We start from the raw sequence: 27,648 nt of genomic DNA, 5'->3' as shown, positions 1-27,648 counted from the left end.
CCCGCTTTTCAAGTGTAACAAGGGTTAAAAAAAGAAAAGAAGTATATCCCAGTTTATTTAAAGCAAACTGAACCCTCTGGTGTTTTTACCCTCCTTGTCTCCTAAAGTAAAAGACAAGCCTAAACAACACACACACGGAGCTTATTGTGTAAAAATACCTCTTTTTTATTGAATTTCCATCATTACAATTGCACATAATCAGTTTGAGCAATCTAAAATATTCATAGAAATTCATTGAGCTCTAAATGAACAGTCATCAGTCTTTAGCAGAGGCTTTAGAGATGTGTAAATATACTGAGAACTTCACTTTCCACGGGGCAAGGAGCTGTAGCCACGGTGACCCTCCCCGAACCCGCCCAACAGCAACCGAAGACCCTTGTCCACGTACAGTAGCATCTCTGGATACGTCTTATTCTGAAAAAACAGCCCGCTGCCGCCGCCGCCCCAACACCCCGAATAAAAGAACACAACACCGCAACATCAGAAGTCACATACAGCTGTGTGTACCAGCAGTTTACCACCTGCAACAGAGAAACAGAAAGCCTCACGGTTCACAAGTCATGTCGTAGTATTCGACCTCGAGAACGCTCGAAGCCAGAAGTGTTGTGCAATAGATGGTAAAACAAAGCCTTCAAGAAACCTCAGCACGGTTCACACACACACAAACGACAGATTTACACTCAATATAATCTGGCGCAACACGATCTGTAAAGGGCTGGAAGCGTTACACACGGGCTTTTCGATATTTTTGATTCATCCGCTGACACATTTTGAGGATGAGGTGAGCTAAATTTCCTCTAGTTCCTTTTAAACAAAAAACAAGAGGCGTCTTGTTCCAGTAAAAGCTGCTCGCTCACTGGATTTTACCAGCGCATCATCCAGAAATACGTGCCTGTTGTTGGGTACTCAGATTAACTCAGAGGTTAAGAGGGGACTCGTGATGGGATGTGACAATAATCGCCCCACTAAGGACAGTTTCCACTCGGACGTCCTGCCCCCGTTGACCCCCAGTGACAGAGGTTTACTCAGCAGGTGAGCACGAGCCACAAATAGACTCGCAGACGGGAATTCCCACAAGCAGACAGACAAAACTGTTGGTGCTCACACAGAAAACACAAAGCCTGACATGTTAGAGGAGCGGAGACATCAAAAGACCTTTTCTTGATGCAGGTTTGAGGATGGAGGAAGGTGATGACTGTTTTATCGAGTGACTCACTTCATTATCTCCCCAGAGAGGAACAGCAGAGTAAAGATAGAGCCAGCACACTGACTGGGACAGACAAACACACACATACACAGGAAAATGTCAAACGACGGGTGACTGGACTCGATTCTTTTCTCATTAAATCACATTGAAAACTGAATATGAGTCAACAGTGACCAGAAGTGTCGGCGCTGTTTGCTGAGCAGAACAAATAAACAGTGTTGGAGTTATAAGGTTCTGAGTGACGCTTCGGGATGCTGAGCGTCAAACATGTGACAAAACAGCCCCGTGGAGAACTTTAATAAACTGCTTTCTACAGAGATTTACACAACCATAAATTAATTTAATACCATAATTAATAGAGAAACTGTAAATTCTCAAATGATAGTCAGATACCCTGCTAGTTGATGCTGAACAACAGGAAGGGAAACAAAATGACTAACCCTTCACTAAGAGCTCTGTAAACATTTCAACAGCATCATGTTGTAACAACAGTCTCAAACATGCATAAAAAGGACACAAAGTCTTAACAACGCGTTGCATGGTGGTGGCATGATGTGTAAGATTACGTTCTCACAACACAGAAACACGAATGCAAAGTCTCCTATGAATGGTCGCAGTTTAGGGAAAGATTGTGGTTTAAAATAACTACGTATGGGATTTAAGTGACATAATCTGGACTTTGCGGTAGGTGTTGGCCTCCACCGGGGTTGTCCCTTGTCTCTGATCCTGTTTGTGATATTCATGGACAGGATCTCGAGGCGCAGCTGGGGGGAAGAAGCGTGAGATAGATCGGCAGTTTGGTGCAGCGTCTGGAGTGATGCGGCCGCTGCACTGGACCGTCGTGGTGAAGAGGGAGCTGAGTGAAGAGGCGAAGCTTTTGATTTGTTGGTCCATCTACGTCCCAACCCTCACCTGGGTAGTGACCGAAAGAATGAGATTGCGGATACAAGTGACCGAAATGAGTTTCCTCTGTAGGGTGTCTGGGCTCAGCCTTAGAGATAGGGGGAGGAGTCAGACATCCAGAGGGAGCTCGGAGTAGAGCCGCTGCTCCTTCATGTTGAAAGGGGTCAGTTCAGGTTCGGGAATCTGATCAGGATCCTCCTGGGCGCCTCCTGTTAGAGGTGTTTCAGGCACGTCCCACTGATAGGAGGCCCCGGGGCAGACCCAGAACACACTGGAGGGATTATATCTCTCACCTGGTCTGGGAACACCTCGGGGTCCTCCAGGAGGAGCTGGAAAGCATTGGTGGGGAGAGGGACGTCTGGGGTACTTTGCTCAGCCTGCTGTCCCCCCGACCCAGCCCCAGATAAGCGGATGAAATTGGATGGACTTTGTGTAGTTCTGTTAAGTCCATAAAGTCATGCAACTACATGACTTTTAGCTTCATACGGGACACAAACAGCTGTCTCCTGGTCGAAAGTCCATGTTTGTTTGACCGATCCAAATTATTATTTTTGTTTAGTGTTATATTCTTGCTGGATCAGTGATTAGTTACACCAGCTGAGCCAATGTGGAGCCAATACTGATATTTCTGACATATTTAAATTACTCTATTTTCCCAAGTTAATGTCAAAATTCAACCCTCACAACCAGGTGAGTCACGTTTCCTAAATTAGTGCACCTACCGGTAAACGACAGTGACGTCATACATGACTGTCAGCGGTCTCAGTTTTAAACACGTGGGTAACGTGGTCAAAGGGTCGCAGGTAAGATAAGTCTGTAGCAGAGCAGATATTCTTAAATATATTTCAAAATAACGTGTCTCAAAGCGAAGTCTCTGCAGGTGAGAAACTCACGCTGCTATTTGAGAATTTACAGCTTCATTCAAAATCACATCAGAACCTCATACCTCCAGTCTCTCTCAGAAAAAGCCAAAAACCTTTTGCTGCAAGTGAAACAGCGTCCACACAGACTGCAGCCTTTCATGGTCAGACCGACAGTTTTCTTACAGTAACAAACCCATAACGTGACTCCGTGACTCGGCTCCTCGGTACAGTGCAAAACATCACAGCAACATGCAGTGTCAGTGTGTCCCAGAGAGGAACCCGAAGGACAAAAACAGTGTTTAAGCATCATTCACAAAGACGGAGAAGTGTTTCAATGTCAGAGTTCACCACAGAAATACATTGTCAGGCACTTAAAGACCCACAAATACCACAGACACACCGAGATCACTGCTACGAGAGCATGCAGGTGATGATGAGTGAGAGCGGAGCAGGTGGGATGTCAGAGTGTTTGGATGCTCAACACACTGCAGGCGGGCTGTACACGCTCACTTTCCTACCCCGGCTCTTTGGTCACACTCTAAAGCAGTGAAATGATGATGGTTATCTGACAGAGGAAGAGGACCAGAGATGAAGGATTATGGATCAGGACAGATGTGTCACAGGCAGCGCTGCAACGTTTCACTCTGCTGAGAAGAAAGACTTCCTCATGCCATAAAACACTGAGGGAGATTACAGTTTCTCAAGTTTATATTTCCATCTTTGGCACAAAAACATACTGATGAGGAAGAGGGAGCCCTTCATGACCTCATTACGGCAGCTGGCAGTGACTTTGGTCTGACAGACTGCCACCGACACTCTGACTCATCACAAAGGAAGAGTTAGGAAAGTGAGACGCACGTAGGAGTAAAAACGCAATCACATCCAGCGTGTCGTCTGCTCTCAGCAGAGCGGCTGTGGTGAAACGTTTGCTAACCGTGATGGGAGGAACTAATGGAGGAGGAGGAGTAGAGCGAAGCTGTATGAGCCACACATTTGTCTTTGTAGTGACACTTTAATGAGTTACCTGGTGGACAGTCAGCCAAAGGCAGCGGGACCTGAGCCCAGCAGGGAGCAGAGTGTGGTGTGAGGGATGAGAGGAAAGTTACAAAACAGGAAACGAGTTCAACGACAGCGTGGACTCAACTGGACGAAGCACAGAAGAGATTGTGAACGGTGACAAAACAGCACAAGCACAATTTTTTTCAACAAATAAAAAAATGCTTATAAAAGGTAGTGAAACTCAGAGTACAACCTTGCGATGCTTGTTAAAGGCCCAATCTGTAATTGTTTTGTGAATTACAACTAAATCTACGTTGCTTGAAGACTTTGCCTGGAGCATGTTCACACAGTCGCTTTAATGATGATGATTGGAAATTGATTTCTAGCCCAGTTTTTAGGGATGCACGATAATATCAGCACATCGTTGGTAGCAGCCAACACCAGCTTTAAAATGAACTGTCTGCAAAATTATAAAAAGTAGAAACTCTACATGTTCTGTAACAGAGTGAAAACTCATCTGTCCAGGCTGCACCTCGCCCCATGAAGATAAGTTTTTTTCAACCTCTAGGTAAGCACAATGATATCGGCACACCATCTGTATCTGAATCTGCCAACATGCTTTTTCTTATTTTGCACAATGAATGAATGTTACACACATTGAAAAGTATTTTCTGTCTCCATCTGCTGGTGAGCTGTCATGGACGAGCAAAATGAGCAAAGATGGAAAACACTGAAAGGCTGAAAACAAGCCTTATTATATTATAATATTCCTCACCTTAAGGCGTACAGGAAGTCAAAAACCAACCTCATTTACCTCCCTGTGACCCCACCTGTTTTCTTTTTAGGGGTTTTGGACTATTTTGGATTTAAAATGGCGATTTTGGCCGAATGCTGAAAAGTTTGCACCTCTGGATATCACCAGAGTCTGCAGAGCATTTTAGCATCTTTTAATTCCTTGTTTTGCTTTTGCAGCCCTGCAACTTTGCTTCAGTCGCACTGCTCCGATTAACCAGCTGCTTTCAGCGTAGTCCTGATACACCAAGTTTAAACTGCACCAAACAAGGGCGGTCAAAGTTAGTGACTAGCTGCTGAACATAGACTTTGAGCTGTCGCAGCAGAGCGGGCGCCATCTTGCCATCGCCTTCATCGTGTGACTCAGAGGAGCATTTAGCAACTAAAGTGCCAGACATTTTTCTCAGGAGTTGGTGGAGACCAAAACAAAGCTAAAAGGAGAGTGAATGTTGGACTCACGTTAGTCGAGTCACCACAAACACAATTAACTATTTTATAAGGTGACAATATGTCAGTTTTGGAAAATGTTCTGCTGCCCCCAAGTGGCCAGAAAAAGACTCAGTTAATGCAGCTTTAAATGAGGCCGTTGTCTCATGTTCCTACTGTAACACTTGAAACCCGAACTACACTTTAACACAGCCAGGTGCCATGTTTTTAAGGTACCTGAATTATTTTTAAAAAGGGGTGTTCTTTCTAAAAATGACCACAGTGACTAAAAAGATGAGTTGAATCTATTCATAAATATATTTTACATCATCATCATATTCAGTGGTGGCATCCTGTGGGTGGTAACATGTTAAAACTGATAAATTTCACAGCAGATTCAAATTCTCTTTGTGTCTTAATTTAAATCACAGAATGAGCCTTTAAGCAACAATCAAACATCGTCAGCACAACAGACAAACACAAATGCAGAAAACATCAAGTGATAACCAGGTAACAAAATATTTATAGGCAATAGGATGATGGAAATTATCCAACTGTGACGACACCCTGCCATCCTGCCTCTTACACTATTTCAAGTTTCCCATTTTGTCATTAGAGTAGTACTTGCATAACAACGAGAGGCGTCAGCTGAGCTCCATGTCGGCAGCCCCGAGCTTCCTGCCATCAGAAACCACCATGAGAAAAAAGCCAAGAGCCAGAAGGCAACGACAGAAGACAAATGAAGAGAAATGCTGACGACCTGGAGCTGCGTCTACAACCAGAGAAACACAGAGCGATGAAACAGGAAGTGGAATTATGATGCTGTGAGTGTGGAGAGGGAGGACGCTGATGTGATGGGAGAGGCAGAGATCCCTGCATCGTCCTTATTACAACATAGTACTTTGTTTTCTATAGAGAGGCACATAGAAGGCTTGCAAGTTACAGTTTCAAAGCATTTACGTGTTTGAGCCAAGACGAACACGACAGGAACATAGAAAGCCCACACGAACACACGAGAGAAGTCTCTGATGGGGCGCTCAAGTTTTCAGAGGGAAAACAGCAGTTGTAATAAATAAAGAGAAACTGCAGTAAATATGTCTGGGGAAAAAACCTGGATCTAAATAATAACAATAATAATTAATATAATATTAATAATAATAATAATATCCAGTTCTTTTCATGTTGAACATGGAGTGGAGAGGGATGTGATTGGCTCAGTACAGACAACAAGGAGAATATGGGCAATCTTCTCCCACAACTGACCACAATGTCAACACACACACACACACACACACACACACACACACACACACACACACACACACCTCAATTAAAAATGTGTCCAGTAGGGCTGCACGGTTCGTCGGATTGAAATTGCAGTTTTGTTTACGTGTGCAGTCTCATTACGCTCGTGTTTCTGCATTAGCAGGACGTCTGCTGCACCTAACTAAGAGCTTCTAACGTTCCCTAAAGTTGCACTGTTGCAGAAAAAGTCCCGCATGTGACGTTTTGGTTCGTGGACGATCATCAGGCAAACAGTTCTGTGACAAAGAGCAGCTGCGAGTTCTCATTTATAAACACTGCGTACGCACAAAACGAGGCCTTCAAGAGGCGTACGCCACTTCCCACGCAAAAGCTGTGATCTATAAAAACAGACTTGATGGGAGAAACTTTGACCCGTGCTTACAAACATTTTGGAGACGGAAAATTGGCGACGCAGATGATGAGGTGGAGCCTGACTGTAGAAACTGACAAATATTTTTTGACGTACGCCATTTTTGGCTTTTGTCCATACGTATTTTTTGAGTATGGATCCTACGCAGTGTTTATAAATGACACCCCTGGTGACTGAATAAAACAGCGTGCCAGAGTTTTTCTACAGGTTGTGTTCTGCTCGTCCTTCTCCTACACACCTGTTTGGAAATAGAGGTGCAAAGTATTCTTTTGTCCTAAAGTTGCACCCACAACATGAGATAGAGGCACAACAAAGCTCTTGTTCTCCGCACATCTGTAACTATTAATTTGAACCACTGACTGTGTAAAATAATGGACGTAGCCACTGTGACGTCACCCACTGGTTTGTGGTGACCTCTGAAGCTTTGAGTTCGACATTTTAGTCGTCACCATCTTGGTTATTTGGAGCTAGAAGTGACCATATCTGGATGAGAGGGTGGAGCTGTGGAGGAGCCTTAACGCACTCTTAACAGGTGAGTTATATGAAAATTCACTGTGCAGTTGTCATGAATGTTGTAATTAGCTACAGAGACCTGTTTATTTCTGTTGTAACGTTGGACATTTTAACTTTGAGGTCTGTGGGGACTGACTCGCTCTTGGAGCCAGCCTCAAGTGGACATTAGAGGAACTGCAGTTTTTGGCACTTTTCGTGCTGACTTCATTTTTCTTTAGCTTCAGAGGTCACTGCTTGGTCTCATCCATCTTTATGACGGCAGGGTTTTCGTCCCGACTGTGAGTGTCGTTTTTTGTTTGAAAGAGCTGTAAACACTCGGCGGATGACATCATACCCCGGCCTAACGGACGTGCTCACACCACAGAGTGACACAGCACGATTTATTTGGGTCTCCTCATGACAACAGTCTACACTTTGTTTTTCCTGGTTCTCTCCATTCGTATGAGGGTCGGTGCCATCAAACCAGTTTGCAAATGGGTCCATGGCACATATGTGCATATTTAAAGGTACACACTGCAGGATTGTCTGTTACGGTTTGTAAACACGATCGCCAGTGAAAGTAAAAGTAAAAGCCAACACCAGACTCGTTTGGCGTTTCGCCTCGCGATATGCGCATTTCTGTGTGTCTCTTGGAGCCCTGCTGCTTACGGTCTGGCACCTACTCCCTACCCTTTTATAGAACCCAGACCTCACCTGAGCGCCCATTAACGTCCTGAATGTGAATCTGCATTTCCTTATATAGCACAGGCATGACCTGCCTCACTCTCCCTCTGATTGGCTAGTTGGTGCTCGTTGCCTTCATTGGTTGGGTGGTTGGCAAGAGGAATGGGACTGGTTTAAGTATGAACATGACGGTAAGCCAATCACATGCAAAGCAAGGCAGAGTAGGGCAGGTCACGCTTTCACCATCCTAGGAAATGCAAATTCGCCAACACAGCGCCTCACACTGACAGTGAGTCACAAGTGATGACTGAGAGCGATTAACTCGGGTGCTGGTGTGACCGAGTCTTAAAGGGACAACACAGCTCCGTTTACAGCACGCTTGACGTCTGCAGTGGTAGACGTGTTCATGTGTGTTGCAGAATTCGCTCCGTACATATATTTACAAATTTTAAGTTGCGTGTCGATGGTCCACACAGACTCTCACAGACGTGTGAACACAGAAAGTATCGTTTGAAACTTCGCACAGTGACAAATGTCATTCTATATGAACTCAACCAAATCATTGTTAATGTAAGAGTTAGAGATGGGAATCAAAATCTGAGTCCAGTTAAAAACCAGTTCTAAATCGTCCGATCCTTCGGAGAGGTATGTCTCCAAACTTAATTCCTTTTATCTATGCTGGCATGTTTTTCTGACAGATGCTGAAAATCTGTGTAGGCCTATTTTTTATGCAGAAAACTGATCAGAAATCATGAAGTGTAACGATAACGGCATCATTAAATTTCATCAGTTCCCATCCCTAGTTAGGATCAAGGAAACGTTAGCGAGTATTCGCAACTTAAACTACCACAACACCAATTTCAAAGCTACGGAAACTATCAGACTGAACTGATTTTGGGAAGAAATTTTGCTCTTGAACCGTGTTTCAACGGACGTCAATACAGTAACAAAAATAATGTCTGACAAAAACAACCGCAAAGGATACAGAACAGGAGTCAGAATCAAGGAAATTAATGTCTACAACCCGAGTTCTGCAAAAACTTTACGAAGGTTTGGAAAAACCTCAGGAAGGAACGGCTGAGAGACGGTTTCAGATTTCAACACGATGAGCACATGCATGTGCTGAACAGGACAAAATACAAACTACTGCATTGAAACGCTACGACCAAGAAGGACATGAAGGTACCCCAGTGACCTGACACCTGCCGCTTTGCCATAAAACACATAAACAACAGCAGCGTCACTGTAACTGATGACATCACAGGCACGATGAGACTGCAGAGGAAACATTTCATCAAACAGAGAAAATCATCTCGACTCTGAGCGCAACAATCACAACTCTAATCCCAAACCGGTGCAGCCCTACAAACACACACATATCATGCACCAGCTCACACACACATACACACACACACACACACTGACACACACACTCACAGGCAGCCAGAGCCCAAAACGTGTAGTAGACCTCTGCTGTCATCAAGAGAGAGGAGAGCAGTTGAAGTGCAGTACCTATGTGTGGCCACCAGGAGGGCCTTAAATCTGCAGGTCTCTACAACTGCTCCTCATCTGAGCCTGTGTCACCCGCAGATATATTCTGTACATGCAGTCAATTAATAAACCGATGCAACACTTTGCTTTGAGTATACAAACATTTAGATTATACATAGATAGCATTATATCATTCATCTTTTTATATAATCTGCATCTCTTTTCACTTCTGTTTTTCAGCAAAAAGAAAAAAACAAAACAACCTCGAGTGTGACCGCGACGAGGCCGAACTCCTCACGGTCGCTCACTAACAACGTTTGAGTAGTAGGCGGTGCACAGAGGAGGGACACATCTAACCAAAGAGGGAGTTTTTGCATACAGACATCTTAAATTATGTGTGAGGCACCCGTCTCCCCCACCCCTCCGTGTCAGGTCATGTACAGAGGACATGGAGGCCAGGTGGGGGCGGGGACAGACTCCTCGCTCTGCTCCGTCAGCGTCTCCTCTGGACTCCTTCTGGAGGGAGGGGTGAGAGTAGGCAGGGGGGAGTCCTGCAGGTAACTGGGGGGCTGCGATTGGTGCTTCTTGTTAGTTTGTTGTATTTTTTCTCTTCATGACAGATCTCCCCTCCCTCCTGTGCAAGTGCGGCGACTCAGTCCCCCAAGATGACTTTCACAAAGCTAGCCACGTCGGTTTCTTTGGCCTCATGGGAGGTGAAGAAGGGATGTTGCTGAGGAGGAGAGGACAAGGAGTCAGCCTGAGGTCAGGAGAATATCAGCTGTGTGTCTAATGATGCACTGAAGCACCTCCAGCAGCATCTACTCATATGTGAGGGACTGTCAGCCATATATAAGCTATGGTCTTAGTGCGCCCTCCAGTGTCTGATTAACAGCATTACAACATACATGCTGTGCATCGTTCAAACTGTAGAAAAATGTTTTTTTTTGTTTTTTTTTTTAATATTTCATATTCTTATTACTATATTTTATTTTTATATATTTCTTAATTTTTATATATATCTCTCTATATTTAAAAAATATATATATAAAAATTAAAAAAAATATATATTTCTATCTTTTTTTCATATTTTATATAGAAACATCAAAAAATATAAATATAAAAAATAAAAATACATAAAATATAGAAAAATAAAAATATATTGTATTTTCATTTTTATATTTTTTTATATTTTAATATTTTTATATATATTTTTAAAATATATATAAAAAATATTTCTATCTTTTTTTCATATTTTATATAGAAACATACAAATATAAGTATAACAAATAAAAATATTTAAAATATACAAAAATAGAAATTCATCATCATTTTTATATATTTTTTATATATTTTTTATATTTTGATATTTTTTATATATTTTTTTAAAATATATATAAAAAATAAAGAAATTAAAATATAAAATATTTTATATTTCTATCTTTTTTCATATTTTATATAGAAACATACAATGTATAACAAAAAAAAATATTTAAAATATATAAAAATAGAAATTCATCATCATTTTTATATATTTTTTATATATATATTTTTTATATTTTATATATATTTTTAATTAAAAAATATATATATTATTAGATTCATAGGTGTAGATTTCAAGGGGGGCACATGGGACACAGCCCCCCTCAACATTTAGACCATGTGCATAAAAATATAAAAGTAGCAGAGGACCTTTTTTTTGACATTATCAAAGACATTTACACCATAGATTGATGCAGAAAATGTACAAACTGGTGCATAAAAAGTTCACTAGAATGCAGGAAGTGTCTGACACTAAAGCTTTTTAGTGAAGGACCTCAAACCCCTCCATGTTATATGTCTTCTGCCCAACGTTGAAAGGAAACTTTTGCCCTTGTTTGGAATACATAATAATATTGATACTAGTTCCTCTTTTAGCTCATAAAGCTGGAGCAAATTTTTTTGTATTTTTTAATGGTTGATTGCAAGCAGACAATAAAATATCATATTTAAAACAAAAAAAGGACAACACTCACCATGAGTTCTGTGTAAGTCGGCCGCTCTTTGGAAACTTTCTTTAAGCTGCAGACGGAAAAATCAACATCAGTTCATGACAGTTCATGTGTTAGTTTTTTTTGTTTGTTTGTTTGTTTTTTTTTAATTTTTTAATCCATCATCCTAAAATACATTGTCACTCACAGAACCCTCTCACACTGATTCAGATGCGTTTTATCGTTCTATTCGATGCAAAATTTCGCCGTACGTGAAAAAATGAAAAGACACATTTCCTGCGTTGCCTCGCTCCACTAGAGTCACCTATCTGACTGACATCACTTCCTCCCTGTCTTTCATTTGGCACCACAGCTGCATGAGGGGGCGGAGCTGTGTGTGGTCCACATCCTCCTCCTCTTCATCATCATCATCCACCTGAATATGACTATCTGACCTGCTGACAGTAGCTGTCTGAGTTATGACATGATTCTGTTCCTCTGTCTTGTGGCAGCTGTGTCCCGCCGCCACATTTTCATCACTGATTCTTGGTCAAATGTCTCTAACGGCTCTGACGGATACGAAAAACACAGAAAAATGAACCTGCTCCGAAAACTTAAATGACGGAAGAAAGTTGTGCGAACGTGACTGACACAACGTGAGATTGTATTGGACAATAAAAATGGACTCCGTGTGCAGAGGCCATTAAATCTAACCACAGTTCAACCACAGCGCTTGTGAAACGTAAAGTTTCAAGGTACCTGCTAAGAACGTACAAATGTAATGTATCCACGGTTTGCAGAAATGTAAACTGAAAATGGAAACTTTAAGGTTTTGAGAACAATAATTTCAAGTGTTACAGGTTTCTGTATTTACAGTTTCACTCTCCTTCATGTCGGCAGCTGGACTCATGAGATCAATCAAGAATGAAGTCTTGATTTGCTTCAGTCTGCGTCTCAGTTACCAGTGGACACATTTTACTGTCCCAAAGTGAAATACTGTCATATCGCCCGACCCTAATGCTGTAACGTTTAACTCACAACAATGCCAACGTGTCTTTAACCATGCTGACGGGACAAAAGAACTCGTCACAGGATGAATACCTGCGTGGGTAAGCAAGCAGCTCTGCCACTTCAGTTCAAATCAAAAGCAAGAACTGGAAAATTAAACCTGACGTTAGGGACATTTGTCAGTTTGAGCTTCTCAAATCGAAGGATTTGCCGTTTCTCTCTGTTTTATTCTAAAGTCCAGATGAAGTGACATTTTGAGTCTCTAGCTTCAGTATCATGACATATTTCCAAATGAAACAGGAAAGGCAGGGGGAAGTAATGTTGGGAGGAGTTTGATTTGATGGTTGAAAAGTGGGCGTGCAGTAACAGCTGATGGGACGGTGGTAGAGATGAAATCCATCGTGGCCTCCATGTGACGGTGCAGAAGCAGTTCACTGTTAAATGCCTTGTTCATAATCTGGAGCTGAACTGAGACGGCTCAAATTTTAATCAATTTATGTTAAAGTACAGCGTCACTGTGTCGATGGTGAGATGCTCAGATATATTCCCTGTGCAGACGCCTGACACTGTACATCCTGTCAGAACATCAACAAAAGAACAACATAATGAACTCAATCTGACGAAGGGGAAATTAACTGAAGCCCACTCAGCGCGCATCGACACACATTTCTATCTGCTTTACTGTAGAGACTCTGCTGGCTCGACGCCTGCGCAGATCAGTCTTGAGTGGGTTATTGTGTGGAAGGGAAAACAGAAGACAATCAGAAATGTGGAACTGAATGTTTTTCTGGCTGGTAAAATAAAATGAGAGTGAACAACAGACAGACAGAGAGAGACAGAGACAGAGAGAGAGAGAGAGACAGAGAGAGAGAGACGTACCACAGAGAGCTGAAGTCCACAAACTCGGGGGAGAACTGTTCGGCAGGAAGCTGGGGCGAAGGTTCTTCCACCACCTGCTTCAGCTGCTGGAAGGGCGTCCCCCATGAGTCGTACGGGAAGCGCAGGATGGCGAGCTCGATCTGAAACAGAGGTCACTCCGACACTGAGAACATGAACCGTGCATGACAGGTCTGGTTTGTCATCACACTTGACACCATCCAGGTTTCTGATCTCACATGCAGACGTGTCTTTGACTCTCTGACATCAGCCACACTGTTGTCTCTGTATTTCTGATCTTCTTCTAATTAAGTGTCAATGTTTTTAACTATAATCTACACTTTAACATGTTTCTCACTCTGTGTTTCTACGTTTAGTGATCATATATTCTTGTTTGTTGTCTGTGTGATTTTATTTCTGTTCAGACTGATACACATGATGGTGCTTTGTTTGCTCTTTGATTGTTTCTAACGTCTTTGTTCATGCTTCCTCAACTGACACCCCGAGTCTTAAATAAAGGTTTGATGCTCAGCAAGCTACAATTACTGTTTTTGTCAATGGGGCCAGGATATTTTAGAGAGCACACATCAGGTCAGGTCTCCGTCAGAAAGGGCCGTCTGTTTGGCTGCTTTCACACCTGCCCTGTTTGGTTCAATCCAATCAGACTCAAATTCGTTTGCCCCCTCAGTGTGGTTCGTTTGTGCAGGTGTGAACACAGCAAAACAACCGGACTGAGACCTTCTTGAAGAGGTGGTCTCGGTCCGGTTCCAAAGGAACTCTGGTGCGGTTGGTTTGTGGTGAGAAGGTGTTGCGACCTGGATGTGAAGCAACTGCAGTCACATGACACATTGTTTGGGTTAAACATGAGCATGTTACAGTCCTGGAGGATTATTAATGTGCACCTCCTCCTGTACTGCCTTAATATGCACATTCAGCACATCCAATGCATCAAAACATTGTTTTCTAGTTGGAGCCGCGCCTCGTTTTCAAACTGTATGGTTTGACTAAAATGAACAATGACAGCAATATAGTCCACGATGAGCAGCGCTAAAATCAACCTGCGTAGTTGTCCCTCCATTGTGACATTAGAAAGTGTCACATTTATCTTGCAAGTGTACTCTTCTTCAACGTTTGCTTTACTTCCTGGATTTTTCCCACATGGAAATTCTGACCAATCAAGAGCAGCTTTCTCACACAAGGCATTTGATCTGGTCCTCTTGTAAATGCTGCCGTGAGAACACGAACCAACTCTAGGCAATTATACAACTTTGGAACAACATGAGTCCCTGATTCAGACCAGAGGAGACGACTCTAGGGCTGACAGAGACTTGGATTATACTGCACGAGTGCGAGAGTCTGTAAATGAATGTTTGATGTAGTTTAGCTGTTGTTAAACGTGGACCCCTACGACTTCAATTCATCAAGAATTTTCTTAGTTTTTGGATTCTTAGTTCACCACAGAGACGTGCGAGAAAAACAAAGGTTTCTTCATGAATGTGTCATGACACAGGGCGAGTAACTGACGAACAAGTGATCATTTGGAGGGTGAAGTATCTCTTTAATGTTGTCATTTAGTTGAGTTGTTTTGTGGACTCTGTTTCTGAATTGGCACATTTCTTCATGCAAAATCAAATTGTTTTGTGTTTTATTTATTTGCAGCATACTTTGCCACATGTGCTGATTGTATTATTCAGGTTTCTGAAATCAGGATATATTTACATGTAAATGACACTAACACACACACACAGGGATCCTCCAAAATCACAACCAGAACACAAGTCCACATGTGAACTACTAAAATATTATTCATGTTTTGTCAGGACATTAATGACAGCAGCTACAGAGCCACGTCGTTTCCAACTTATTCAAACCAAACCTCATCACCTGCTTCACTCTGCAGTTGCTTCAGTGCTGTCGGTCCACGTGGCTCTTAAATTCTCGAGGAGTCACCGATGCTCCAAAAATCAACCCAAAATCACTCAGAGTGCGTTTTATTCCCACGCTGATTACACACCCGGTCTCTGACGAGATCTCAGAGTTAAAACATAAACTTTTTATCTCTCAGAATTCATAATGAAACCGTTTCTCCAAAATCTGAACTGTTCTTTTCACCTCTGTCATTTAGAGCCCGTCTCCTCTGCCCACCAAACACTTAGCGCTCTTATTGCTGTTCACATTAGACTCATGCTGGAACATTTGCTGCTCGTCTGTAATGAGCGGTCAAAGAAGAAGAAGAAGAAGAAGAGGCAGAGAGAAGGACGAGCCGGGCTCATACGATGGCAAATTGCCACAGATTGCTGAATCCTTGACGCCAAAATATTCTCTGGTCTGAGTTGGAAATGTGCAAATGAGAAGGCAATGAATATTTAACAACTCATAATAAAACGTCTAGACACCGCTCCGTCTCGAGCCGTGCTCATAGAGAGGCACATTTCTTTTTCATTATGAATCATTTTCACCCTTCACTTATTTTTATTTTTTTGCAGTAATGAAGACGTTGAGAAAAATGGAGAGGAACACATTAAGGAACTCGTCTTCAGAGCAAGAGAGGTTTCCAACAAATATTCACAGCAAAATGAAAAATAAAAAGTGATTAAAGCTGATTTACCATCGTGATTCCTAAACTCCAGATGTCAGACTTGACGTTGTAGCCTTTCTGGTTCGTCTCCGGGTTGATCCGCTCTGGCTGCGGGACACAAGCAAAAGTGATGTCACTTATGGCAGCGGTTGTCAGGGACGACCTGCATGCCTCCCCGTCATCCTAAACTTCTTGTACACACACGGGCCACTATGTTCCCTGATTGTAACTGGCCCTAAAAGCCACTCAGCCAATCAGCAGCAGGGCAGTTAAAATGTAACTAAATGTGTGGATGATAATGAGACAGAGAAGTGAACCTGTTCATCTGCCGACTGACGAGCCAGGCCTCAGATACAAAAAGGCTTTTCATGTACAAGGTTTGTCCTCATGGTGAAATATGACCAAAGTTATGAGATGTAAATGTGATTTTAGACTCTCTGATTTTTCTCTCGTTCTCTGGACACTTAATCATCCAGAGCAAAGATCCAAATATCTGAATGAAACAAAACCACTGGATAAAGTTTTTTCTGCTAAAGCTAAAAGATCATTCACTTTTTTTTCCACTTGGGAGTTCCAGTGACGAGACGTGAACACAACATGGACATATTACCAATATCTAAAGGTTCTGTATGTCATTTTTTGACATGTATTAATCGCGTTTTATTACCAATGAATGAACAAACTGTAACGTAATTTAAACTCTGAGACCTTCCTGACTTTCTCGGGTTGCCTTAAAGGGATAGTGCACCCAAAAATGTAAATGCAGCCATTATCTACTCACCCATATGCCGAGGGAGGCTCAGGTGAAGTTTTAGAGTCCTCACATCACTTGCAGAGATCCAAGGGGAGAGGAGGTAGCAACACAACTCCACCTAATGGAGGCTGACGGCGCCCCAGATTCAAACGTCCAAAAACACATCATTGAAACCACAAAATATCTCCATACTGCTCGTCCGTAGTGATCCAAGTGTCCTGAAGTCCCGACATAAAAAGTTGTTTGGAAAAACCTCATTTGAACTCTGTTTTTAGCCTCATTGTAGCCTGTAGCTCTGACTGCCTCTCTGGGCACCGAGCTCACGTGTGTGCGCTTGCGTTGTATTTTTCAAACAACTTTTTATGTCGGGGCTTCAGGACACTTGGATCACTACGGACGAGCAGTATGGAGATATTTTGTGGTTTCAATTCTGTAAATTTTGGACGTTTGAATCTGGGGCGCCGTCAGCCTCCATTAGGTGGAGTTGTGTTGCTACCTCCTCTCCCCTTGGATCTCTGCAAGTGATGTGAGGACTCTAAAACTTCACCTGAGCCTCCCTCGGCATATGGGTGAGTAGATAATGGCTGAATTTTCAGTTTTGGGTGCACTATCCCTTTAAACAGCCTGTGACTGATTTCTACGTGAAGGATTTGTCGTAACTTTCCGGGAAAATCAAAAGGATGTGACATTTCTCTCTTTTTTCTGAGCACCTTGTCACTCTTCAGCTTTACTACAGCGCTAACAGTGTGCAACAGAAGCTAATGTTAACTAAGAAATTGAGTCTGCTGATGTCAATGAACAAGTGGCACCCACTACAACACAGAGTTCACGTAAGCTCTGTTAACATTGCGTACATTTTGCAGCGACGGCTCAGAGACGGACCTTCACTTAAGACCCATTTCCACCAAACAGTCTGATACGGTTCGGTTCAGTTCAGTTCGCTTTTTCCCCGTTCCCACAGTGAAAGTTGTGGATGGTCCCAACAGAAGCGTTCCTTAGCGTCCCCATGTTTGGTCCCCCCTCTGTTGGGGTACCTAGCACACAGATCTGGTACTAAAAGGTGGAGCTAGAAACCCTGCAGTCTGATTGGTCAGTAGAGGATGGTCACTCTGGTTTTATGTAACCTCTGTTCATACATCAGTAAACTACAACTATAAAATGAAAGAGAAAAAATAACTTCATTCACTGGGCCGACTGCCGGCAACTTTTAAGGTGGAACGTTAACTTGTAATGTTACTCAATGCATGAGTTGATGACGTGAATCCATCAGCACACCTTAAATTTCACTGTGACAACTTTCACCATCACTTTAGTTTTTATATGACACACACTTTTAGTAATGACTTTAAAAATATAGATGAATTTGGAGCGGATTATGTGAAGGTCATATATTCTAATCCTCACTTCCTGTGGGCTACAGCAACACTAAACCCCTGAGCTTGCCTGAGAAGGACTAAATGCACAAAGCTGCTATTTTTAAATATCCCATGGAGAGAGACTCTCACTGCAGCCTGTTCTATTTTGTTGTGAAAATGTGGGCGTGCAGCCTCGTTCTGTGGACGATAAACCAGGTGCAGACTTCCATCTGTGTCACCGCTGATGAGGAAATACAGCGAGTGCTGGACGGAGCAGTGAGTGACAACAACCCCGCCCACATTTAAGAGGACTGTCTGAACACACCGAGGGTCTAGGTACCATGTCTGAAGGGTCACTGCTGGTTCCAAAGGGACTGGACTGAAAGGGTTTTGTGGAGACGGGGATTTAACGGCCTCAGAGAGAGGTCACTGATGACAATGGTGTTTTGGAAGTTACATGAAGAACCTTTGAACACCTTACAATCAGGGTGCAAGATGATCCACTATCTAAAGTCATGTTTGTGTTCACCTGAATGTCACCAGCTTCTCTCCAACTGTGTCAGTCTGCTGCTGAGCAGGTAGTGTACTACAGTGGGTTTTACAGCACTGTGAGAGCAGTGAGAGTAACCAGAACAGTAAAGTTGTGGGCTGGACGGATGAACAATGAGCTCCTTTGACATGTCACATGCTTTAAAAAGAAGCTTCAGGTTTGTCACTACAACAGTTATAATTTGGTGTCTTCGTGCGTACCGCCATGTAGGGTTTGCAGCCAGCGTCCATGGTTTTGGCCACAGAGTCGACCAGGTAGCCGCTGATGCCGAAGTCACACATCTTCACCTGGCCCTGAGTGTTGATCAGCACGTTGGAGGGCTTCACATCTGCAGAGACAGACAGAGACAGACAGACGACATGACGAGCAGCAGTTTGAGTTGGTGTGCAGCCTCTTCATGGTCTCTTACAGAACAGCAGTCACAGTCTGCGGTCGCTGACACAGACCGACTGCTGTTGTCACTTATAATTTTTCTTAACGATGACATGACGTCGTGATGCAACAGGAGACACACAGTGGTCGCGGCCGGGCCAATGAGGTTTGACACAGGAAGCATTAACCCTTAAAGGACCATAATTATAACCGTGGCTATAACAGAGTGCAAGTTGAAGCTCCGTGGCTACAAATGATGTGTTCTTAATGTCTGCTTACTGTGTTCAAATAATGCTGCACTGTTTGGATGTGATGTGATATGGATGTAATGTTTCTGTCGTTTCAGGCAGTAATTTATGTCCATTTCTGTCTATATGGTGTGAGAAACCTGCCTGAGTTGTGTAATCCATGGGCTGAACACCTGATCGCTGCAGGATTATGCAGTTTAAAGGAAATTCAATTCGAGCATGGGTCTTATCTTCGTCGATTTATCCATCATCTCTGTCATCACCTTTTCAAAGCTAAGCCTATTTTATAGGCCTCTGCTCGAAAACTGCATATCCATAATGAAATGAATATATCTCTGCAACCACAAGGTCTATTTGAATACTTTTGGTGTCATGGTAAAGGGAACACTTGTGAGACTTGTTAAGATGTGTAAATATCAGTGTATGTGTTATATGTGAAGAGTAAATGAAGATGGCACACAGCACAAATGAAATATTTTGAGGTTCGCCTAAAAAAAAATAAAAAGCATTTTCAGGATGAGTATCTGTTTGGAATGATGCAGCTCGATCACATCATAGTACAATATGTGAACATTAACTCTGCAAAGGTTAACTCTGATAAAGTGAAGCAGAACAATCAAAGAGAGGTTTTAGTACAGAAAATTCAGGCGAGCTCTCCAAAACTGCTCCATGTTTGCATGTGATTTTTGTCATGTACAATCCTATATCTTTCATGTTTTGTTTCTGTAAATCCCTGCTGATGTTTAGGATAAACACATACAACTGTCTGTTTCGTTTTTTCCTCTATTTCCCACTCCAAACTGACCAATATGCACCTACTACATTTGAACATTTGAGTTTCTATTCTGAGCTTTGGAGGCCCGTATCTCCGCGACGGCTCGGCCGTTATTATTTTTTTTTAATTTAATTTTATATACTTTATTAATCCCCGAGGGGAAATTCAATTTTTCACTCTGTTGTCAATTACACACAGGTCCGAACACACACATGCACAAACTGGACCTATACATGCACTAAGTGGAGAGATGTCAGAGTGGGCTGCCCATGACAGGCGCTCCAAGCGGTTGTGGGGTTCGGTGCCTTGCTCAGGGGCACCTCGGCAGTGCCCAGGAGGTGAACTGGCACCTCTCCAGCTACCAGTCCACGCTCCATATTTTTGGTCCGGACGGGGACTTGAACAGGCGACCCTCCGGTTCCCAACCCAAGTCCCTATGGACTGAGCTACTGCCGCCCATGTATACCCATGTTGGCTGCTGTGAGTGGTCATTTTTATGATTCCCCTGGAACCTCCGGCCATCAAGTTTTCCACCCGGATTCATTTGAATGACGGACAACATGTCAGTAAACAGGAATGAAGCGTGATTTAACGGCAGAATGCGCTTTTCATGGCAAAAACAAGGTAAGAGAGATATTACAAATATATTTTGGCAAAAAGATTTCTGTTGTTGTTGTTCTTCGGCCTGGAGCTCTCTGATGGTTTGAGTGCTTTGGCGCAATGTGTGGAAACGGCCGAGTCTCAGCTTTTATTTGAGATGAACGGCGTGTGTTTTGCATAATGTGTGGTTGAGTTAGAGCCCGAAATATACCGAGTGGGTCGGGATATCGGTGCTGTATGGAGTTGGATTTGTTGTTGTTTATTTAGTTGTTGTTTGAGCTGTGTTTGGGGAATGTAAAAAGGGTTTTAACAGCCGTGTAGTCCAGGTCCTGCTGTTTAATTTGATGTGCAACATCACTATATTCTTCGTGATCAGTGCATTGTTTCACACTGTGTTTGCAAAGTCGCTCCCCCAATTGGAGGATTTTTGGATTCACCAAAGTCACACAATAACACAAACTAACTGATGGAGGCAGCAGTAGACCAGCAGCTCCTGTGTTCAGTGAGCTGAAATGACTGTTTTTCTCAGTGGAGTCTGGCTTTGATGAGAGCATAGACAGGGAACTGAAGCCATAAGTGACGGAAAGGTACAGCTTCAGTTCCCCATCTATGCTCTCCTCAAAGTCACCATACTCCATTGAGAAAAACAGTAATTTGATGCTGAACGCAGGAGCTGCTGGTCGACTGCTGCCTCCATCAGTTAGTTAGTTTGTTGGTATTATTGTGTGACTTTGAATCTGAAGTAACCCTTTAAAACACAAGTCACACACTAACACTGACTAACTGATGCAGGCAGCAGCAGACCAGCAGCTCCTGTGTTCAGCATTAAATGACTGTATTTCTCAATGGAGACTGGCTTTGACAAGAGAATACATTACAACTTCAGTTACCCATTGAAAATCACTGTGTGGCTGCAGGGTGAAGCAGTGAAAATATTCTAAATATGGCGTCTACTTCAACTGATATTGATTTTTGTAAGTGGCTAAAAAATGTGTTGCTGCTGACCCCGTCCACTGCAGGACACTGCTTAGCATCTGTGGTGCTTCTCCAAACTGGAGGCATGTTGACCGCAATCTACTGTAGGTAATACACTGACTCTGGATGTATACTGTACCTTATAAAACCCCAACTCAAAAATCTTAACTATTCCTTTAATGGCTTTGTCTTTGGCCACTTGGAGGCAGATCAACCTTTAAACTGATCGTCAACTAATGAACTTCTGTACCTACACTTAATATTTTGAGTGCACAAGTGCGTTCACACTGAGAAGTATGGAAAATGCAGTGCACTGTGAGTACCCGGATGGTGCACTCAAGAAGGTGAGTGTGGAACTATGGACACTTCTCGCCCTCAATGGTCGCCATCTTGGCTACGTAGCGGAAGGGGAGGGGCCATTTTAATAAAACTCTGCTAATGCATTTCAAAAACATCAGAACGGCTTGTCCTTCATAATCCAAGTGCCCTGAAGCGCGCAAGACTAGCTGATGGCTAGTGGTGGTGCTAATTCTCGAGTCTTACACAAGTTGCCATGTAAACACAGCACTCCTGCAGGGCAGGCTAACTGACCACGGTGAGAAATGATGCTATAAAAGTGGAGTAAATTACGTCTTTTCAAGTCAGTGTTGCATGCCGCGGCTTCAGGGCACTTGGATTACGAAGGACGAGCCGTTCTGACGTTTTTGAAATGCATTAGCAGAGTTTTATTACATTTTCAAAATGTGGGTTCTGTGCACTTCAAGTGTAGCTGTTATCCTCTGATACCCCGAACGAGTTTTGTGGATTAAAAAAATCACACTGGACTTCTTGTCGGCATGAGGATCAGTAAGTACTGTCTGTATTTTCATTCTAAAGTGGACATTTCCTTTAAAGGTTGTTTCACAAATGTGTATTATTGAATTTGTGCTCATATAAAAAACGTAAAGCTGTTCATTTATTTCTTTATATAGTAGATTTGTGTTTCCCTGGAACAAAAGAAGAATAAACAACAACAAAAACAAATGAAACACAAATATAAAAATACTGGTATCGGCAAAATTGTTATTCAGAACCACTGGTATCAGCATCTGTCCAGAATTATAAAATGATGCATCCATAGTTCACATGGAAAGTTGATTTGTACTTTATTTTTTTTGTTTAACAATGCCATATATTATTTTATTGTTTATTCTTCTGAACTAGTTAATTTGCATTTTGTTTTATTGATTATTGATTTATATGATCATTATAACATGCACAGCACATATTTTTATCTAATTTTTTGTTGTTAGTCAGGTTGTTAATTTGCATTTTGGTAACTAATGTGCCCACATGTGCTGGGGTCGCCACTGCTGAAAGGTCAGACGAAAAAGAGATTTAAATTTGTATTTGACTTTAACGAGCTAACACATGCTAAACAGCGGGATGGTCCTTTAATGAGACGCAGATGGAGTGATGGTAAAGACGGCGTCTCGGTGCAGCTGAGTGATGATGACGCAGCACAGACATGGATATTGACACTGTCTTGTCTCTGAGGTTTAATGGGTTCCCACTCAGGCTCTTACCTCTGTGTATGACTTGCAGATTACTGTGCAGATGCTCCAAAGCTTTTACTATCTGTAATAACAAAGCCCATTAATAAGCAGATGAGAGGGAGGCAGGAGGTCAATCACAATTCAGCTTTTTAAATCGTTGGCGTGATGCTGTTCGAAGTGAAGGAACCCACTGAGACGGCGATCTTTCCCAGGATGTCCTCGGGGATGGTCATGCCCTTCTCGATCACCTGCTTGTAGAACTTGTCGAGGGACGTGTCCATCAGCTCCATGCAGATCCAGACGTCGCCCTGGCAACAGACAGGCACATTTGGAAAGAGATCAGGAAAGAAATGGCAACAAAGCAGCAGGACGCGCTCCAGACGGGAAGTGACAGATTTTCCAGTGTTTACAGTCACGGCGAGGAAATCCTGAACATCCACTCGCTGCTGCAGGAAGTCGTCTGCATCCGAAAGTCTTCATTGACGCACGCTGCTGGTTTTAGTGTTGCTGAACGTCAACACGGAGATTTTGACTATAACTCAACTGAGTCACTGTCAGATACTGGATGATGTCGGCTTATCACAGATGTGCTAAATCAGAGTGTCAGACACTTTAATTTGATGATTTTTAGACTTTTTCGAGACAAATTTCAACCGAATTTAAGACTCACTTTTGGACATATCATGTTTTTCTTATCTAAACATTACAGGGAAGTATAAAGGTAAGTAGTATATATGTAGTCCCATGCAGAGGCAGGGTTTATGTAGGAATATGGTTATTAGATTGAGTTATATTTTGCCAACAGGAAAGTGGGAGGTTAAAAGATTTGTAACACCAGAGATGGGATGGGACCTTTCACACAGAACTGCTTCACTCATTGTGACAAAAAAAAAAGGAAATAAAGAAAATGAATTTAGATAAATTCAAATTTCAGACAATTTAATGACTGTTGAGGCCTAATATTTGAATTTTTGCATTTTCAAGCACCTGTAGACGCCCTGTAATATCCGCATAAACACTGGCAGGTATGAAAAATAATCTGCAGTGCAGTAAAAATAAAAACATAAACTTACATTAAACAAAGTGGGAAAATGTCAGTAAAACATACACAAAAAAATGCATCACTAAATAATCTACAAGCTGCATTTATACATTTATTGAACTCTCACTTTTCTCAATAAAAAATTATATTTATTGTTTTATTTATAATCATTATTTAAGATTTCATTTCCACTAAGATTTATTGTTCTAACTTTACTGTTGCTGCCATCTGATGATAAAGTTAATGGTTCAACCGGACAATTTATCTCCTCAACAACCCTCAATATAAGCCATGTGTTTCGGAGCCTCTCTTAGTGATGCCACTCGTCTGTCTCACAGGTCGGCCGGTCACGATAACTACTTTTGTTGGATGATATATTGCCCCAGGAATATTTGTCAAATAATGATATTACTGTAATTTTGAGACCATTTTATGCCACCTATAATTATAATATAATAGCATTATAATGCAAGAACTTCCTTTCAAAGAGCAGTGAACTTTCTTTAGAATATTCACTGGAATAAAAATATGAGAAAAATATTTAACACATTTTTAAAAAGAAAAGTAATAAACACCTGATAATATATAAGAGACAGTATAATTAAAATGACAATACTTTAGTAGGAGTAGCCCAACCAAGTGATGCCTCTTGTGACTAATAACAAGCTTGGTGAACCGTAATCCCACCGGTGTGCTGCAGTCAGCTGCCGGGGATGGACGGCCTCAGAGCGGGACAGTTTGCTGGTGGATTTATGTAGTGAAGGATGAAGTTGTTGGAGGGGTGTGTTATATCATCTTGTTATATCCCAGTATATTTTTCAACATAATGTGAAAAATGATACCAGGGTTTTCCCTGGGTTTTTTGGAGACAGAGGAGGCAAAGGCCTGTGGCGGGGGGCATCTTGACAGCTGTACTTTAGATACGCTCCTCTGTTAAATATGAAAGGAGGCCCTCACATGCTTGAGCTTTACACTGCTGACTTGTATCATCAGAACAGACATGTCCTGTGATTTTCAGCCTTCTGTGATTATATTTACCCTTTACAGCAGGCACATCCTGACAGCTGAGAATATTACTGTCAGGTATTGTCCCCCCTCACAGGACATGTTTGTTCTGATGATACAAGTCAGCGGTCCTGAAATGTGTGTTTCTCTTCTATAATACACATTCTACATCTCGGAGGCGACGTCTTTCCACATACGGGCTTCCTTCGCCTTTCAAACGGGGCAGAGCTCCCTGGGAAACACTAGGCGAGACACAGCCTGAGGGGGAACCGGGATCTGACACAACACCGGAGGGAGAAGCAGGTCCGTGGAGCTGTGTGCCGGATGACAAAACAAGGGCGTCACACCAAATGTGCATCGCTTTGGGTTGTGAGCGCGCATGACGTGCATCTACATTGAAAGTAATGGGTTTGTGCGTGCAAAAAGACGCTACATCTGAACGCCCCCCATGCACACACACATTTTGTTACAATTCTATGTTCTTAAATTAATGATTTGTATATATATTTTTTTACTAATTTGTCATATTGTAAAGAACATCGTTATTGCCAAAATACCCTGAAATACTGTGATATTATTTTGGGGCCATATCGCCTTAATGTGTTTATATTTGTGGTGATTTATTGCTATCACATTTATGTAATTTCTAAAAATCAGTATCAGTATCAGCCACAAAAATCCAGTATCCATCAGTACGGTTGGACGTTGTCTGACATTTTTTTTTTACTAATGCAGCAACAAAACAGAGTTTCAGTTTGCTGTCATAACAATTTTGATTTTATAACTTTTAGAAATCAGAATATTTTTCCTACAAAACTAATTTTTTCTGTTAACAAAAGCAGCCACACGACTCGTCTAAATAAAAACTTTAAAATTCTTAAATAAAGATCCAAATCATAACCAATCAGCAAAAAGACTGTGAATGTGAGCCGACGTTCAAGGCTAACTTCTGGTGCTACAGACTAGGGATGGGCAACACAAGCAAAAACACTATTCACATTCACATCGCGGGGATTCTTCACGGACATTTTTACAGGAAACTACAACGCGGAAGTGCGCTCGACTATGAAAGCCCGAATGACTGCGGACATTCCTCACGGAGTAGTAGTCTCTGCATGTTTCTCCTGTTTGTAGAAGAGCATCTCACACTACTGTAGCAATCCTAGACTGCCCTCGTGCGGTTAGGAGCTGAATTGCATGTCAAATAAAGGGGGGGGAAATAAGACGGCAAATAGTAATAGTTGCATTAAAAAAGCAATTTTTCAAAAATAAAACGACTATTCAAAAAACGAAAATCATGACCCATCCCTACTACAGACACACTTCAGCTGTATTATAAACATATTGTGTTTTCCCGCACCGCTCAGACGTTCAGGCTGTAATTACACTACAGACACACATGTGCAGGTGTGTAAACATCTGTACAACATGTTACCTCTCTGAACAGCGCTCCGTAGAAAGTGACTGTGTAGAAACAGTCCACCGTCCTCATGGAGATGTCCAGGTCCATCAGCAGCCTCTTCTGCTCCTGAGTGTTCACTGTGGCCCGAATCCGCTGATGATGGAGGACGACAAGAGACGACACACAACCCTTACTCATGTTTATGTCTTCATGTCTTTATGCCTTTCTGTTTAAGTGAACAAACACTGCACAGCTTTCAAGATGTTCTTCTTGTGACTTGACTTTCTTTTGAAGAGACGGAGGAGGCTGTTAGTTCTTGCTGGTTAATGTGAAAACGACCTTGAAGATTCTTTCATTCACAAACAAAACACACTCAGTTTAAAAGCATGAGAGAGTTCTGTGAATGCAGAAGTCGACCGTCCTCTGGTGGTGACTCACCTTCACAGCCATAATCAGGTCACTGGGCACGTGCCTCATCTTCTCCACCACGCCGTACGCTCCTCGGCCGAGCTCGCAGATCTGCTCCAGGTCATCTGCCTTCACCTCGAAGTTCTGCTCCGGAGACGAGGACAGATGAGAGGAGGACACAAGCGTGATCAACAATCATTGCAGCTGTGCTAACACAACCTAAAGGAGGACAACAGAACTTTCCAACCTGGACCCAATATTTTCGTGTTCAAGTGACTCGTGGGAACGCCAGTTTTTGAAATGCCTCAGCTTGTTATTATAAGTGTCTGACCACACTATGGAGAGGATCCCTCAGAGAAATTAAACCTCTTTCTGAACCTTTGCTTGTTCTGGTCTGTTTTGTCTCCCAGTCTCACTAAAGGAGAGGTCTCGTTCTGAAATTGAGGACTTTTTCCCAATGTCTAAATCAGCTAAATGTTCAGCCATGACACTGAAAATCTTTTAGGTAACACTGAGATACACTTCCTGTACTCCAACACCTCAAAGTATTTCCACCACTCCTCACTCATGTTTCCACTGTTTTCTGCTTGCAACAAGTCACCCCTCCTGAGATTTCAGAACCAACCTTCTCCTTTACCGAGACTTGAGTCCCTGTCCCACTGCACA

The 27,648-nt window shown here is 42.4% G+C and overlaps 1 protein-coding gene and 1 long non-coding RNA gene across 2 annotated transcripts in view; both read right to left on the bottom strand.

Annotated features, from left to right (window-relative positions):
• Window positions 1-2,658: 2,658 nt before the first annotated feature.
• Window positions 2,659-4,716, bottom strand: LOC144459480 (uncharacterized). Its single transcript, XR_013488446.1, has 2 exons — window positions 4,510-4,716; window positions 2,659-4,432 (listed from the first exon to the last, which is right to left on the bottom strand). It is a non-coding gene; the product is annotated as an uncharacterized LOC144459480 (long non-coding RNA).
• A 1,981-nt stretch (window positions 4,717-6,697) lies between these two features.
• map2k6 (mitogen-activated protein kinase kinase 6) overlaps window positions 6,698-27,648 on the bottom strand; it is a 47,499-nt gene continuing 26,548 nt past the window's right edge. Inside the window, exons 4-12 of the mRNA XM_033611440.2 lie at window positions 27,013-27,126; window positions 26,608-26,727; window positions 23,317-23,433; window positions 23,156-23,207; window positions 18,821-18,948; window positions 15,992-16,069; window positions 13,387-13,526; window positions 11,545-11,590; window positions 6,698-10,262 (exon numbers count right to left, since the gene is read on the bottom strand). Coding sequence (XP_033467331.1) covers window positions 10,185-10,262; window positions 11,545-11,590; window positions 13,387-13,526; window positions 15,992-16,069; window positions 18,821-18,948; window positions 23,156-23,207; window positions 23,317-23,433; window positions 26,608-26,727; window positions 27,013-27,126 — 873 coding nt within the window. The 3' untranslated portion in view covers window positions 6,698-10,184. The remainder of the gene's footprint in view (window positions 10,263-11,544; window positions 11,591-13,386; window positions 13,527-15,991; window positions 16,070-18,820; window positions 18,949-23,155; window positions 23,208-23,316; window positions 23,434-26,607; window positions 26,728-27,012; window positions 27,127-27,648) is intronic.

The sequence above is a fragment of the Epinephelus lanceolatus genome, chromosome 21 (genome assembly GCF_041903045.1).
Source record: "Epinephelus lanceolatus isolate andai-2023 chromosome 21, ASM4190304v1, whole genome shotgun sequence".
NCBI classification, from domain to species: domain Eukaryota; kingdom Metazoa; phylum Chordata; class Actinopteri; order Perciformes; family Serranidae; genus Epinephelus; species Epinephelus lanceolatus.
Note: the sequence above shows the minus strand (reverse complement) of the source record. Positions and strands in the feature narration are given on the sequence as shown.